At 55.9% G+C, this 13,802-nt stretch overlaps 1 protein-coding gene across 1 annotated transcript; it reads left to right on the forward strand.

Moving 5' to 3' along the window:
- Positions 1 to 4,699: 4,699 nt before the first annotated feature.
- LOC128811891 (galactose-3-O-sulfotransferase 2-like) lies at positions 4,700 to 11,955 on the forward strand. The gene is made up of 4 exons (XM_053985830.1): positions 4,700 to 4,728; positions 8,835 to 8,945; positions 9,533 to 10,460; positions 11,113 to 11,955. The coding sequence occupies exons 1-4, from the start codon at positions 4,700 to 4,702 to the stop codon at positions 11,953 to 11,955; spliced, it is 1,911 nt and encodes a 636-aa protein (XP_053841805.1).
- The last annotated feature ends 1,847 nt before the right edge of the window (positions 11,956 to 13,802 follow it).

Consider the following 13,802-nt stretch of genomic DNA (forward strand, 5'->3'; position numbering starts at 1 on the left):
CCTGTGACAGGACAGGAGGCAATGGGAGCAAACTAAACTGCATGATATTCACCCATGGGAGCTGCCCCACAGAATCCCAGGATGGGCCAGGCTGGGAGGGACCACAGCGGTCACCTGGGGCCACCTCCCTGCTCCAGCAGAACCATCCCAGAGCCCGTGGCACAGCCCATGTCCAGACAGCTCTGGGATATCTCCAGTGAGGGAGGCTCCACACCCTCTCTGGGGTCTGTCCAGGGCTCTGTCACTGCCCATGAAAGTTCTTCCTCATGTGCAGGTGGAACTTCTGGGCTCAGTCCCTGCCCGTGGCTCTGGTGCCATTGCTGGGCCCCCAGAGCAGAGCCCGGGCCCTGCTCTGCCCCTCCCTGCAGCCAGGGACAGCCAGGGACAGCCAGGGACAGCCAGAGACAGCCAGGGACAGCCAGAGACAGGCAGGGACAGCCAGGGACAGCCAGAGACAGGCAGGGACAGCCAGAGACAGCCAGAGACAGCCAGGGCTGAGGCCCCTCTCAGCTGGGGCCCCTCTCCAGGCTGAGCAGCCTCAGCTCCCTCAGCCTTTCCTGGGCACGGAGATGCTCTAGGCCCTTCAGCATTTTTGTCATCCTCCATTGGACCCATTTCAGGTGCTCCAGGTCTCTCTTGTTTTGAACAGCCCAAAACTGGACAAAATACAATGACAAGGGGAGGCTCATCCCACCTCTGCTGAGGAGAGCCCAGGGCACCCCGTGGTTGGGATGCCCACTTGCATTTCTTCTTCTGCAGACAGACCAGCAAGTCCTCCCAGTAACATGTAACCTGATGTCTTTGATGAAGACAACATGGATAGTCTCAGGAATGGTTCAGATCCTGGATCCTACAAGGCTCTGAGGGATCTGGTCCAGTGTCAGTCACCCTAAAATACAGATGTCTTTCAGCACCCAAGTGCTGCAGCCTCCAGAGGCTTCAAGGCAAAGCCCAGGTTTGTGAGGGATCACTTAATCTCCTGGAAGTCTCTGGCAAGCAAACAAAACCAACCAAAAAGATACAGCAAAGCCCATTCTCCAGCTGAGCAGAGATGTGTTTGGTTGTTCAAAGGCTTCTGATAAAGTGACTAAGATTAAAGAACAAATAAAAGTACGATTAGGGCCAAAGTCTCAACTGCAGCCAAAACCATACAGCCAGAGCAACAGCGCACTCCTTGCCTAAAGCCACGCTTATCCAGCTGCTCCACAGCCTTCCCAGCCAAGAGGAGCTCTGCCCAGTGCTGGCACAGGCTCTGCCTTGTCTCTGGGACAAGGTCCCCAGGACACTGAGGTCCCACCCAGCCCAGCAGCCACAGCACTGGTCCTGCACTCAGCTCCCACCACACTTTGCTCCCAAATTCCCAGCTGGGTGCATTTTCTCCCTGAGCATCCTTTCAGAGAGCTGGTATCAATGGGCACAACCACTGCAGGCCAGGCTCACCTCAGTGTCCAGGAGAGCTGTTGGAGTTAATGGGAAATGGGCATGCCTTTCTCTCTGCTGAGTGTGAAATTAACTAAAGATCAATTTAGGTGGGTGCTGCTGGAGCGCAGTGCCCAGCGGCGGAAGGGGAGGCCCAGGGGCTGATAGATTGGGGAATGACTCGGAGAGCAAACTTGCACCTTGCTGATAAAGTAGAGTGCTGGATACCCCAGAGTCATCCAGAAATTATCATGGGGCAGTCCAGGAACAAGTCTGTCTGGAAACTGGTCTGAAAAGCAAACAGAAAAGCTGCACAAATGGTTTACTGGCAGCAAGGGGACCTTTCTCAAGTTTCTCTCCATTGGGAGTTTTGTGGGAATAACTGCAGACCCAGGAAACTGGAGTGTCCCAGAACTCAGCTTCCCCAGTCTGTCCCTGCATTTGGCACTGCCAGCTGACTCCTACTGGGATGGAACACATGGTCCTCATGTCTTTTCATCCCCCTTTAAGATCCAGCAAGCTCCAGGCTGCCAGAGTACAAATGACAAAGCGACCACAGGTTGGCAGAAAACGATGGAGATAAATCCTTGTTTAAGCAAAGTGCACGTGCAAACACACAAACACAACGTAAATATTAAAAGAAAAATTAAAGAATTAAATAGGGGGGGAAAACATAAGCAATGTGAGCAGGTTCCTTCTGGTCATCTGCAGGGAGGAATGGAACCCAGTCCCACATCAGGCATTAATTCCCTGTCTTATCCCAGTGGCAACAACCTCCTTCCCAGTCCTCATGCTGTGGCTACCTGCAGGAGGCAAAGGCACAAGTGCAGAGCCAGGAGACTCTGGGCTCAGGCACCTGGGCTGACACTGTGGATGCAGCCAGTGCCACTCTGGTACTGCCCTGTGGGATGGCTCCTCGTCCCCTTGTACCAGCCAGGCTTCTTTGGAGTCTGCCCCACCATCACAGTACTGCCAAGAGATCTTCCAGGCCCCTCTGACATGAGCTCATGAGTAGAACTTTGACTCCTAGACCTTCCCAGGATAATCTTAACCCTGGATATCACTTTGCACTTTGCACTTTGCAGCTTGTCCAGCAACCCCAGGAAAAACCCACCAGCAGCTCCTCTGGGCCATGGGCAGGCCAAGCAGGAAAGCCATTGCCTGAGAGTGACAAGGTCCTGAGGGTCTTGAGGCCATGTCCTTGTTCATCATCTTGCCCAGGGACAGGGGACAGGAAGGGACTGGAGCCTTTGGGGCCCCTCAAGTGCCTTTTGCTGAGGTCAGCAGTGAACGAGCTCACCTCCACCCGAGGAGGTGCCCAAGGCCTTCTATGAGGGCACCTTTGCTTCTCAAGAGACACAACTGCAGAAGGATCCCGAGAGAGCTGCAGAGGTGCCTCGGATGCAGCCTCTGGCACAGGAAGCACGCAGGCAGTGGAGAGCACGTGCCATGCTCCCCATCACCCCATTCCTGCAGGAACAGACAGCTTTGCCTTTTGAGTTTTTCCTCCACAGGTGCCTCAAGTTGTGCCCAAGGAGAGGCTGGAGACAGGAATAGAGGATATCTTGAGCAGGATTATATGTGGAAACTAGACCTCCATGAGGTCACCATCGACTAATGGGTTTGTCCTTAAGGAAACAAGTGAGCTGAGCAGTGGCAAATCCCACCAGTGACCATCAAGCAAGAGGAAACAACCAAAGAGGAGCAAGACCAAGCCTGTCTGGACACCCTCATGTTGATGAGCTTCCCAAGCAAAGCATCCTATTGCCCTGCAGCAACAGGATGTTCCCTGGAGATGCTGCATGGGGGATGCTCACAGACCCCTCAGCCATCCACCCCAAGCAGGCTTATCCAGCTTGGAGTGCATGGAGCATGGCTGTGCAGAGGGAAGCAGAGGGGAGAAGCCCTGACCCTCAGCACCTGCACCAGGGAGGATTTGATCCTTGCAAGCTCTTGCATGGTTCTCAGGCAGCCCCAGACTCCCAGGGAAGCTGGCAGCCCGGGCAGAGAGCTGGAGCCCAGGATGGGTGGAGAACACGAGAGCCCCACAGCAAACTTGTGGTTTTGATGAGGTGGACAGGGAGCGGCAGTGCCTGCCTGTGCCAGGGGAGTGAGGGGAGCAGCTGCCTCCCTGCTGGCAACAGGGAAGGAGGGAGCTGGGCACTTCTGCCTCTCCAGAGAGCCAAGGTCCAGGCTGGAAGTGACTTATCCACCCTTTATGCACTTCCTGAGCTCTGTGGGCACGGGTCAAGGGAAAGCACACATGGCCAGGTCCTCTCCTCCAGGGCCAGCGGGCACATGGGGCACCTGCTCCTGCAGACTGCATGTGACACAGCTGGAGCCACCAGCCCTCGTGTCCCATGTCCCAGCCACCCTCTCCAACTCCACACCACCCTGGGAGTCTGTACCCAAGCACGAGAAGCACACGGTCCCTGCCAGACTGCCTGGGCCCCTGGTCACACAAAGGCATGGCTGATGCTGTGCAGGATGCTGCTTGAGCCTTGAAGGGGAAGGATGTGGCCAAAGGACCTCCATCGTGGAGGGCAGCCTCCCTGTCCTCCTTTGAGCTGTCTTACGTTGTCCACCAGCCAGCAAGAAGCAGACCCAGTGGCTACTTTCCCACTGGTCCTGGAGGCCAGCTGACTTCCTGGCACATCTGGCAGGGGAGATTGATGACTTTGCTTCCCCTCATCCCATTCACCGCTCCAGACACCACACATCGACGTCCTTCCTGTGCCATCCTCAGACTGGCCCCCTGTGCCCTCCCAGCCAGCAAAGGAGGGAGCTGGGGACAGCCACACCCCCAGCCCAGCACGGATGGAGCCGTGGAGAGGACAAGGTCCCTGCCATGCAGGGGTGACCCAGCCACCACAGAGCCTCAGCAGCACCGACGTGGAGACATCAGGATTGCCAAGAGCTCAGCAGGCACAACCAGCTCTGCCCTCGGCTTCATCAAGAGGCAAAATCAGGACATGAGAAAGGAAAAGAGTCAAAGTGGAACACCAGCAGCCATGGGTGAAACCGAGGCATGAAGCAGGGACACTGGCACGGGTTGACAGCGTGCCCAAAGCTCTGTGTGACGTGCCATTCGCCCTCTCAGAGGCTGGGCACTCCCTTGGGCACAGGGCACTGGTGGGAAGGTGTGACGGGATCTCTATCCCGGTGCCCCCCCGGGGAGGGGCCTCTGGCCACAGCACACAGCCCAGGCTCCAGGTGTTTGCTTTCCAGTCTCCCGGGCGGGTGATAACCACCCGCTCCCCAGCCAAGGCTCCAGCTCACCATGCTGAAATTCAAGAGGTATTTGATCACGTAAGTGGAATATTTTTACGTATTTATTTAAGTAAAATATTATTTCCCTAAGTAAAATTCTCTTTCTGTCCTACCCAGAGGTGATGTCCTGATGTCCTTGCAGATCCCTCCGTGTTGGGAAACAGTTGAAGTGGGGATGGGAATAGGCAGGCAGATGTTTCTGCTCCTCATCACTGCAGGGCAGTCTGGGGTGATGGGGATTTTCCCTTCTGGTGATGCTCCAAGGGCAGCTGGAAAACAGCATCTTTTGTGAGGCTGTTGCCACAAAGGAAGGAGAATGGCACAGACCTTGGCAGGGCACTGGGATGCTGGTCCCTCCTGCAGCATTCCAGGTGAGGGATCAGCAGAGGAGTAGATGTGGAGCAGAAATGTGTCTCTGTGCAAGATTTTCACATGGCAACGCCTGGGGTGAGGTACCCTTTTCCACAGCCTGTGGTTTGGACAGGAGGGATGAGGGAAGGGCAAGGCTTGACTCTGCAGCAGAGTCCCCTGGCTGGGGGAGAGCTGAGGGTGAGAGGGCTCGGGGTTATTCCCAACCCAGCTGTCAAGTGTAGGGTGGGCACTGACACAGGCAGGCAGTGCCATTGTGCCCTTGCTGTGCTACCTGAGCACCCCGCTGACCATTTTACCCAATTTCTCATTTATTGCCAGAAAAACGCCTCCAGTGACTGGTCAAGGGAGCAGGCTGTGGCTAGTGTTTGCATTGTGTACCTTAATTCCTTGTGCAACTTCGCTCACTGCCTGGAGACTATCTGGGCACAGCAAAACAGTAAAATCATTTTCTGCCACTCACCTGCCCGGTGAACTCAGCCTCAGCACCTCCTGCAGCACCCACAGCTGGCTGGGACCCTGAGGGCCCTGAAACAGACCCATAGACCCATCCTGGATGGGGCTTTTGTCTCTGGGTTGGACAGGGAAGGGGTTGGAGGGAAGATCTGCTTGGAGAAGGGGGGAAATCTGCAGCCCTGCTGAGAGCAAGTGGCACCCTCTCCCCTGCTGGGGCTGGCACTGAGACAGCTGGAGCACCATCCCTTGCAAAGATTTGACCATTGGTTCAGGTTTGGATTCAATTCCTTGAGCCAGCATAGGGGGATCCAGCTGCTCCAGCTCTTCCACTGAGCCCTTGCAGCCAAAGGCATCTTTGGGGTGCTGCATCCAGCCCTGCACCCTGCTCGTCACTTCTGGAGGTGACAGCACCCAGGCTCTGGTCTGAGGGGGCTCTTCAGCTGTAGCCTGCCTGCAGATGGAGGCATCTCCAAAGACTCTGCAGGAGCTGGGCTCTTGCAGCCCAGTCTGCCTTGCAGGGCTCCAAGTGCAGCCTGGACACCTTCCTGGTGCTCCGGTCTCAGGTGTTTAACTCTGCCCCAAGATGCACCTCCCAGTGTGTAAATGGAGAGCAGGCTGTGCAGGGGTTACCCACAGAGGTCAGCTGAGCTTTTTGAAGGTTTATTTTTCGGGTACATCTTGCCAACCTGCTCCAGCCTCCAGGACAAGGGCTGCTCATGCACCATGTGCCATTTAATGGATGTTTTGCTGCCTTCAATGCAACTTCTTGGCAATTTGAGCGCTGCCACTTTGTCAGCACACCCTCCTTGATGTCCATGTGTCCCACAGAGCCAGCCCAGAGGAGGAAGGAAAGGCTGTGGCTTTGTGCCAGCCTGGCCAGCCCCAACACATGTCAAGCCCAACACGTGTTGTGTGTTCTCAGCTGGGTGTTCCACCAACCCAACAGACATAAAAGAGCCAAAGGACCTGGATCTTTCGCAGATTCTCACAGGCTGAAAGTTTAGGACCTCTGTGGAAGCAAGGCCAGGGTTATACCTGCAGCAGATACAGATAAGGGAGTGGCAGAGGGTGCTGCCCCCAGCCCTGCCTGGGGGGAGGTGTTCCATCCTTCTGCCTTCATTACTGTGTGCTCCTGCAGGTCCCTCCGAGAGTTTGTGTGTATCACTGAATATCACAGTCGTGCAGCTCTTCATTCCCTCATTGCTGCTTGTCTTACCACGGTCAGCCAGACAAAATGATGACCAGCCTTGCCTGGAGTGATGGGAGAGCTGGATCGGGTCTCCAACCAGATCCAGAGGAATCACTTCATTCTGGAGCATCTCCTCCCTCACTGCCTTCTCCCTCTGTGGTCTCTCTGATCTTCCACATGGAGTTATTTCAAGAGACCTTTCCGCACACCAGCTCTGGGGCAGCCTCAGCTCTCTGCTTCAACCCTCCCTCTTTAACACCTCTTGGCATTTTAAGCTCTGTTTAAGCATTTGGCATTTTTCTGCTCTGTTACTTGTCACATCTGTTTATCCCTGACCTCATGAGGGTCTCCTTGTGCTACTGGCATGGCCAGGCAGTGACCCACACGTGCATTTGCCACCTCCTGTCTCATCTGAGCTTGGCAGCCTGCTCCTCAAGTGGCAAAGAGCGTGGATACCTCCAGGTTGCCATGGGGACTGGGGATGCTGTGATGGGCAGTAATTACCTGCAGTGGATGACACCTTCTGAATCCTCAGTAGCACTGTCATGGCCTCAGACCTCCCAGCTTTTCCAGTCCTGAGTACTTCGGGCACTAAAATCCACCTGGGAGGAGCTGGGAGTTTCAGCTCAGTGAAAGGACATTTTTGGGAGCAGGGCAGAACCGTGTCTGTGAGTGTGTGACCACTGCAAGCAGTGCTGTCATTATCAAACCACTACTTAATCATGACAGCTGATGATCTTCCTGGAACAAACCCAGCTTCTCATAGCAAACCTAAACTCCTGGCCTGTACCCGTGGGATGCACGTGACCCCTTCGGACAGCCCACGTTTGTGTCACTGCTGCCTCACCAGGAGAGTTCTGCTCCCACGTGTCACAGGACTGCCCAGAGCAGGGCGTAAAGCACCATGGAGGTGAAGAAGCTCTGGGACAAGCAGGTCTGTGCAGTCCCAGTCCCACTGTCTTGGTGCAAAGCTGACCACTGCAGGAAGGCAGAAATGCCAACGAACACAGGCTGGCTGGTGGAATGCAGCTTCCAAGCAGGATCTGCCCAAATTTCTGCTTTCATTAATTCCTCCCATTTAGATCCTTGCTGCCCGTGATTCTCCCTCCTTGAGAGGGGAGAGCAGCCACCTGGGGCTGACGGGCTGGGCTTCCCCCACAGCAGAGCCCAGTCCCAGAGGGTTTAGCCAGATCCTCAGGACAAGTCATCTCCTGTTCAGCAACAATGAGCTCCTTGGGGAAAAACCAGCAGAATAATGGAATCATTCAGGTTGCAAAAGCCCTCTAAGATCGAGTCCAATCTTTCCCCCAACACTGCTAAGGCCACCACTAACCCATAATTCCAAGTGTCACACCTGCTGGGACTGGACAACCTTTCTGTGAAAAGAAAAATACAAACAAACCCTTTTTTTCCAGGAAATTCAGCCCCTCGACCGTTTCACTGAAGATTAAAGCTACAATGAAGATCCACCAGGGTTTGCAGCAAGCCTTACAAACAGAAGGAGCCCTGTGGCAGTATTTCCACGGCCTTAACATTGCCATACACAACCCAAACCCTGACAGCACAATTCTGATGGCCTGAGGAAATCACACTGCTGTTGTAGACATGGCTAAAATCAGACTAAAATCCAGGCACTGCTGGGGCTCCCATGCTGGCATCACATCTGCAGCCACAGCTGGAGCCTGTGCAGATGGCAGTCCAACAACAGAGAGTGGGGAGAGCAGGGAAAAAGAGTTTTATTGTCCATGTTGATAAAGACAATCCTGATCCTTCTTGGCCAGGCAGGGCAGGGAACGCACAGGCAGTGTCCTGCTGCCTGGGGGGAGCACGGTCTGCTCCAGGAAGGCATCCCTGAGCAGCCAAGGGACTCAGTGGTTATCACTGTTTGCTTTTCAGCACAATACCTGTGGCCCATATGGAAATTTCCATGAGGCTGCACTGCTGGGGCACAGCCTCGGAGGTTCCCCGGTTATCGCTGCCTCTGCATCATTTCCGCCCCTGAAAACGTGACCTTACCTTCAAGAAAGATAAAATTTTAAAAATCTCAAGGTGCCTTTCCCGCCTTCCTCACACACACCGCTGGTCTTGGCTTTTCCTCCCCACAAATGGGCTCCAATGTGTTTCCTTGCAGGAAGCTGAGTGCAATCTACAGGTGCCAGCCAGGTCGGCTCTGGATCTCCTTCAGCCTCCTCGTCCTCCTCCTGGTCACACTTCAGGTTGTGGAGAAGCTGCAGCCTCCTGGGTAGGTCCTGAGCAGAATTGTACACCTGCACCTCATCCTCCAGCCTCTTGCTGGCCACTGAGGTGGGCTCAGAACTGCCCTCCTGAAAACCACCCAGCAGGGTCTTCCTTAGACAGGGAGGAAAATCCAGGTGAGAGAGGGTCCTCTGCAGCTCCCACATTTCACCCCTATGCCCTGGCCAGAGCTGAGCCCACCCTGGGGTCAGACAAGGCTGCTTTGGGCTTTGTCCTGGCTCACCACAAAACCCTACAGCCCTTGAGCCCAGTCCTCCCAGTCTGGGGTTATCTGCAATCATTCCTCCAGTCCAGAGACACTGCCACATCACTGCTGACCTGTCCTTCTCTTCTTCATAGAATCATTAAGGTTGTAAAGGGCCTCCAAGATGATCAATCCCAAGGCCTTGCACCCACTCCCACCCCACAGGGCAGTAGTGAAGCCCATCAGCAATGCCACCCACCCCACCAAAAGGAGGGAACGTGTTTTGGGGTGACTTTGGGGGGTCAGGGGGTTCATTGAGCTGCAGAGGAGCTGCCTCTGCATTGTCCTCCCACCTCCTGCAGCTGAGCATTGTCTCCTCCCCATCACAGGAGCTGCCAGTGTGAGCTGGAGCGTGGCCTGCAGCTGACCACGGGCAACGAGCTCAGCTCTGCCCTCCACAGCCCCCACCTGCTGTGGGAGGATGACTCCCCTCAGGGGCAGAGGGAAGCTGAGCCAGCCCCTGCTTTGAGCGAGGATGTTTTCAGGACCCATCTGCACCTCAGACAGGAGACCCCTCCAGGAAGCAGCCAAGAGGAGCACTGGATGCGGCAGCCTGAGGAGAGCAGCAGGAAGGTGAGAGCCCATCTGTCACCCACAGAGCTGAAACCCCAGCTTCCTGGGCTGGAAAGAGCAGCCAGAGAAAGTCCTTCTCCAAGCCTTCCCGGGAGGGTCACGGCAGATTTGGCAGAAGCTGTCACCAGCAAGTTCATCATCTTTGCAAACAGGCTGAGCACAGAGGAGCAGAGGGGAATGTCCCCACCTGGAATGGTGCAGGTGCAGGTACAGAGCCAGACTCAGCCTCGAGCTCGGGGTTCTCCCCACCCTGAGGGGGGCACCTCCTTTACACAGCGTGTCCCAAACTCAGCTCAACCTCTCCAGGCAGAGGATTCTTACAAAACAGACCTGGAGACAGGATTTTTCCCAAGCTGGACAGAAGCCTTTAAGGTCAAGGAGGTAACAGCTGGAGAAGGTCAGCAGGTCAGACAGGCCAGAGGAGTCACCTCTCAAGGGAAGACGTGCAAGCCCAAGACTGACATTGTTTTCCTGAAAGTCCACAAGAGCGCCAGCAGCACCGTCATGAACATCCTGTTCCGCTTCGGGGAGACACACAACCTCACCTTCGCCTTCCCCCAGGGAGGGGGCTTCCAGCTCTACTACCCCCACCACTTCATGGCCAGGTTTGTGCAGGGCTTCTCCCCTCTGAGCCCCCAGCGCTTCAACATCCTCTGCCACCACATGCGGTTCCTGCAGCCAGAGGTACGGGCAAAGCTGCGACCCTGCGGGGGGACGGGCAGGGAAGGGGCAGAGGGGCTCATGGGGCACAAGGAGGGGCACCTGTCGAGCACATAAACGCTGCAGGGATGAATTAAAGAGAGACAGGATTGCCCACGGGTACCTGGCATGTTGTTGGCATCTCCTGAGAGCTTCTGTGAGCGGGTTTGATGGAGCCCTGTGCCGTGAGCCAGGGCAAAGTGGGAGATAGCATCTGTAGCAGCCAGCAACTCTCATCTCTTTCTTGTCTGGTGGGCCCTGGGACACGTCCTGCTCCCTGGACAGGCCCAGAGGGGACCAGCTGCAAGAGGAGAACAACCAAAGTGCATCAGCTCAGGTCAGCCGTGCCCAGCATCCACCCCTCTGGATGTCACCTGAGGACAGGTGGACATGGGGAAAGGGAAGGAGATGGACATTATCTCCATCCCAGCCCGCAGCTGTGGGGAGCTTTGCTCACTGCTCTCCACGTGTGACCCTTCTGGAGCCCCCCACAGCTCCTTTGATGAGCTGCACCCTGAAATCCTGCCCAGCACCCCCCACCTCCAGCCCCAGCAGATGCCTCTGCTCACCAGCATTGTGGGTGAGCGGGTCCCTTCTCCCTACCCCACCTTTAAAGCCTCCTTTTTCTCCTCCGCAGGTGCAGAAAGTGGTGCCCAGCTCTGCCGTCTACTTCTCCATCCTGAGGAACCCCGTGCAGCTGATGGAGTCCTCCTTCGTGTACTACAAGGGCGCGTCGGCCTTCTCGCGCGTCCGCAGCCTGGAGGAGTTCCTCAGCCAGCCCTACCGCTACTACAGCCCCGCGCGCGGCGACCGCCACTACGCCAGGAACCTCATGACCTTCGATTTCGGCTTCAACCCCGACGGAGACGCGTCCCCTGAGCGGGTGCAGCTCATGCTCAAGGCCATCGAGGCGTCCTTCGACTTCCTGCTCATCTCCGAGTACTTCGACGAGTCCATGGTGCTGCTGAAGGAGATGCTGTGCTGGGACCTGGACAGCGTCGTCTCCTTCCCGCTCAACATCAGGGACAGCAGCACCAAGTCCCCCCTCCCGGACTCCGTCGTGGAGAAGCTGAAGGCCTGGAACAGGCTGGACTGGGAAATCTACACGCACTTTAACAGGACCTTCTGGGAAAGGATCGACCGGGACATCGGCCGGGAGCGCATGCGGCGGGAGGTGAAGGCGCTGCGGGAGCGGCAGGCGGAGCTGGCCAGGACCTGCCTGCAGGGCACGGGCAGCGTGGCCCCCAAGGACATCAAGGACTCTTCCCTGCGGCCGCTGCAGCACGGCGGGGCCAGGATCCTGGGCTATAACCTCAAGCAGGGCTTGGCTCAGGAGCTGGAGCGGACCTGCCGGCGGCTGGTGACGCCGGAGCTGCAGTACAGCAGCCTCCTCTACAAGAAGCAGTTCCCCCCGCCGCCCCCCGAGAGCCCCGCCGCCTCCCGAGCCCCGCCGCACCGCCTGGAGGCCACCCGAAACTGAGCCCCCCTGGCCCCTCCGGGCATCCTTCTCCATCTGCTGAGGACAGCGAGGCGAGGCCCTCCCGGCCGGGGCTGCCGTGCCCGGGCACAGGCGGGGCAGCCCAGCCAGCCCCGGCACCTCTGCCCGTGCCCCGCTGGGCACAAGCTCCGGGCGCTGCCGGGGGCAGCACGGGCTGCAGCGGGGCTGCCAGGGGCTGGACAGGACTTTTCCAGAGGGAAATCCCCCCAGCCAGCAGCTGAAGCCCCGGGACAGCACCGGCTCCAGCAGCCAGGAGCAGATCCAGGAGGGCAGCCCAAATCCTCAGCCCCGCAGCAGAGACTGCGACAGAACAGGGCCAAGCTGTAAGTCAGAGCTGTGGGGTTTGATTTACAGCGTGGGAACGAGTCTGTCTGTCTGTGCAGCTGCACCTCGCCCCTGCTCCGCTGATGTTACCATGCTGGAAAAGCAGCTTCTTAATTAAAAATAACAGCAGTCACTGTCACTCCTTAAATTCCTCTTAATTACATCAGTCTGTCCAGTAAACGACCTCCCCAAAAGCCCCAGAAGCATACCCCAAACATTTTAATATGTCCTGAAAAGCAGGGGGAAAAAACACCAAACCAAACCAAAAAAACCCCAAACAAACAAACAAACAACAAAAAAAAAAAAAAAAAAAACAAAAAAAAAAAAAACCAAAAAAAAACCAAACAAAAAAAAACACACAAAAAACTGAAACAACAACAATGAAAAAAACCAAAACAAACAAACAAACAAATAAAAAAAAAACAAAAAAAAAAAAACAAAAAAAAAAAAAAAACAGAAAAAAGGGAGCCCCCAGCATTATTTTGTGCTGACTCTGAGGTTACAGGTTGCCTTTGGATGCTGCATTTATAGGATCAGCATCCTGTTCTGCAGTGTCAACTCAAGTTCCATCCCTGTGTGACATCTCATGAGCCTCTCTGCAGCCAGACATCCCAACCCACCACTCTGAGCTGCCACGGGAATATCCTGTGCCCAGGGAAAGATCCTGCAGGAATGGCTTGTGGAGGACAACTGAGCCTGACTTTTCTCATCCTGCACTTCTCCTTGCATCAAAAGCAGAGCCAGCAAATCAGCTGGGATAAACAGAGGCCCCATCTCTGGCTTTTCAGCATGATTTCCAAACCAAAAGAGGTTCTGAAAAAATTGCCCAGGGGATCTGAGCATCCCAAGGTGTGCCTGGGGCAGGCACAAAGAGTCTCAGAGGTTTCATTTTCCATCCTGAGGCCTCCTGCTCAGTTTAACCAGGAAAAAAAGCCAGACTGTGCTCCCTTCCCAGGGCAGTGCCAAGCATCTGGCCAGGCACAAGGAGAGGGCACAAGGAGAGGGCACCGTTTGGGGGTTTTGCTCCGTGGCTTTGGGGTGCTGCGTGTTCCATGAAGTTTCATCTCTGGGGCACATCCGTGTGTGGCTGTGTTGGTCCCTTCTCTCGTTTCTCCTGTTGGGATGTGGGGTGGGCACATGGTGTCAGAGGTCTGGGGTTCCTGCAGGTCCCTCCAGAGGGCAATTCCAGAGGAAATCACCTGGGGTGGGCAGCCCAGAGGCCATGCAGCCCCCCGGGGGTTGTCTCCCCATGGACACAGCAGAGTGGAGGGAGGAGCAGGGCGGGACATTGGGCACCAAACCTGAATGTGACACCTCCTCTCCAGGTTTTCATTGGGTGCCACTTGCTTATTCCCTGTTTGCACCTCAGGAAATAGGAGCAGGTCATTCCTGTCAGGAACTTTGATCCAGGGCAGAGATACTGGAACAGCCAGAGCATCACAATCTCCCTGTGCTGTCCCCTGAGGAGAGCACCCAGAGTGCAGATCCCATGGGGTGCCCTGGTC

The sequence above is a fragment of the Vidua macroura genome, chromosome 10, assembly GCF_024509145.1.
Source record: "Vidua macroura isolate BioBank_ID:100142 chromosome 10, ASM2450914v1, whole genome shotgun sequence".
NCBI classification, from domain to species: Eukaryota; Metazoa; Chordata; class Aves; order Passeriformes; family Viduidae; genus Vidua; species Vidua macroura.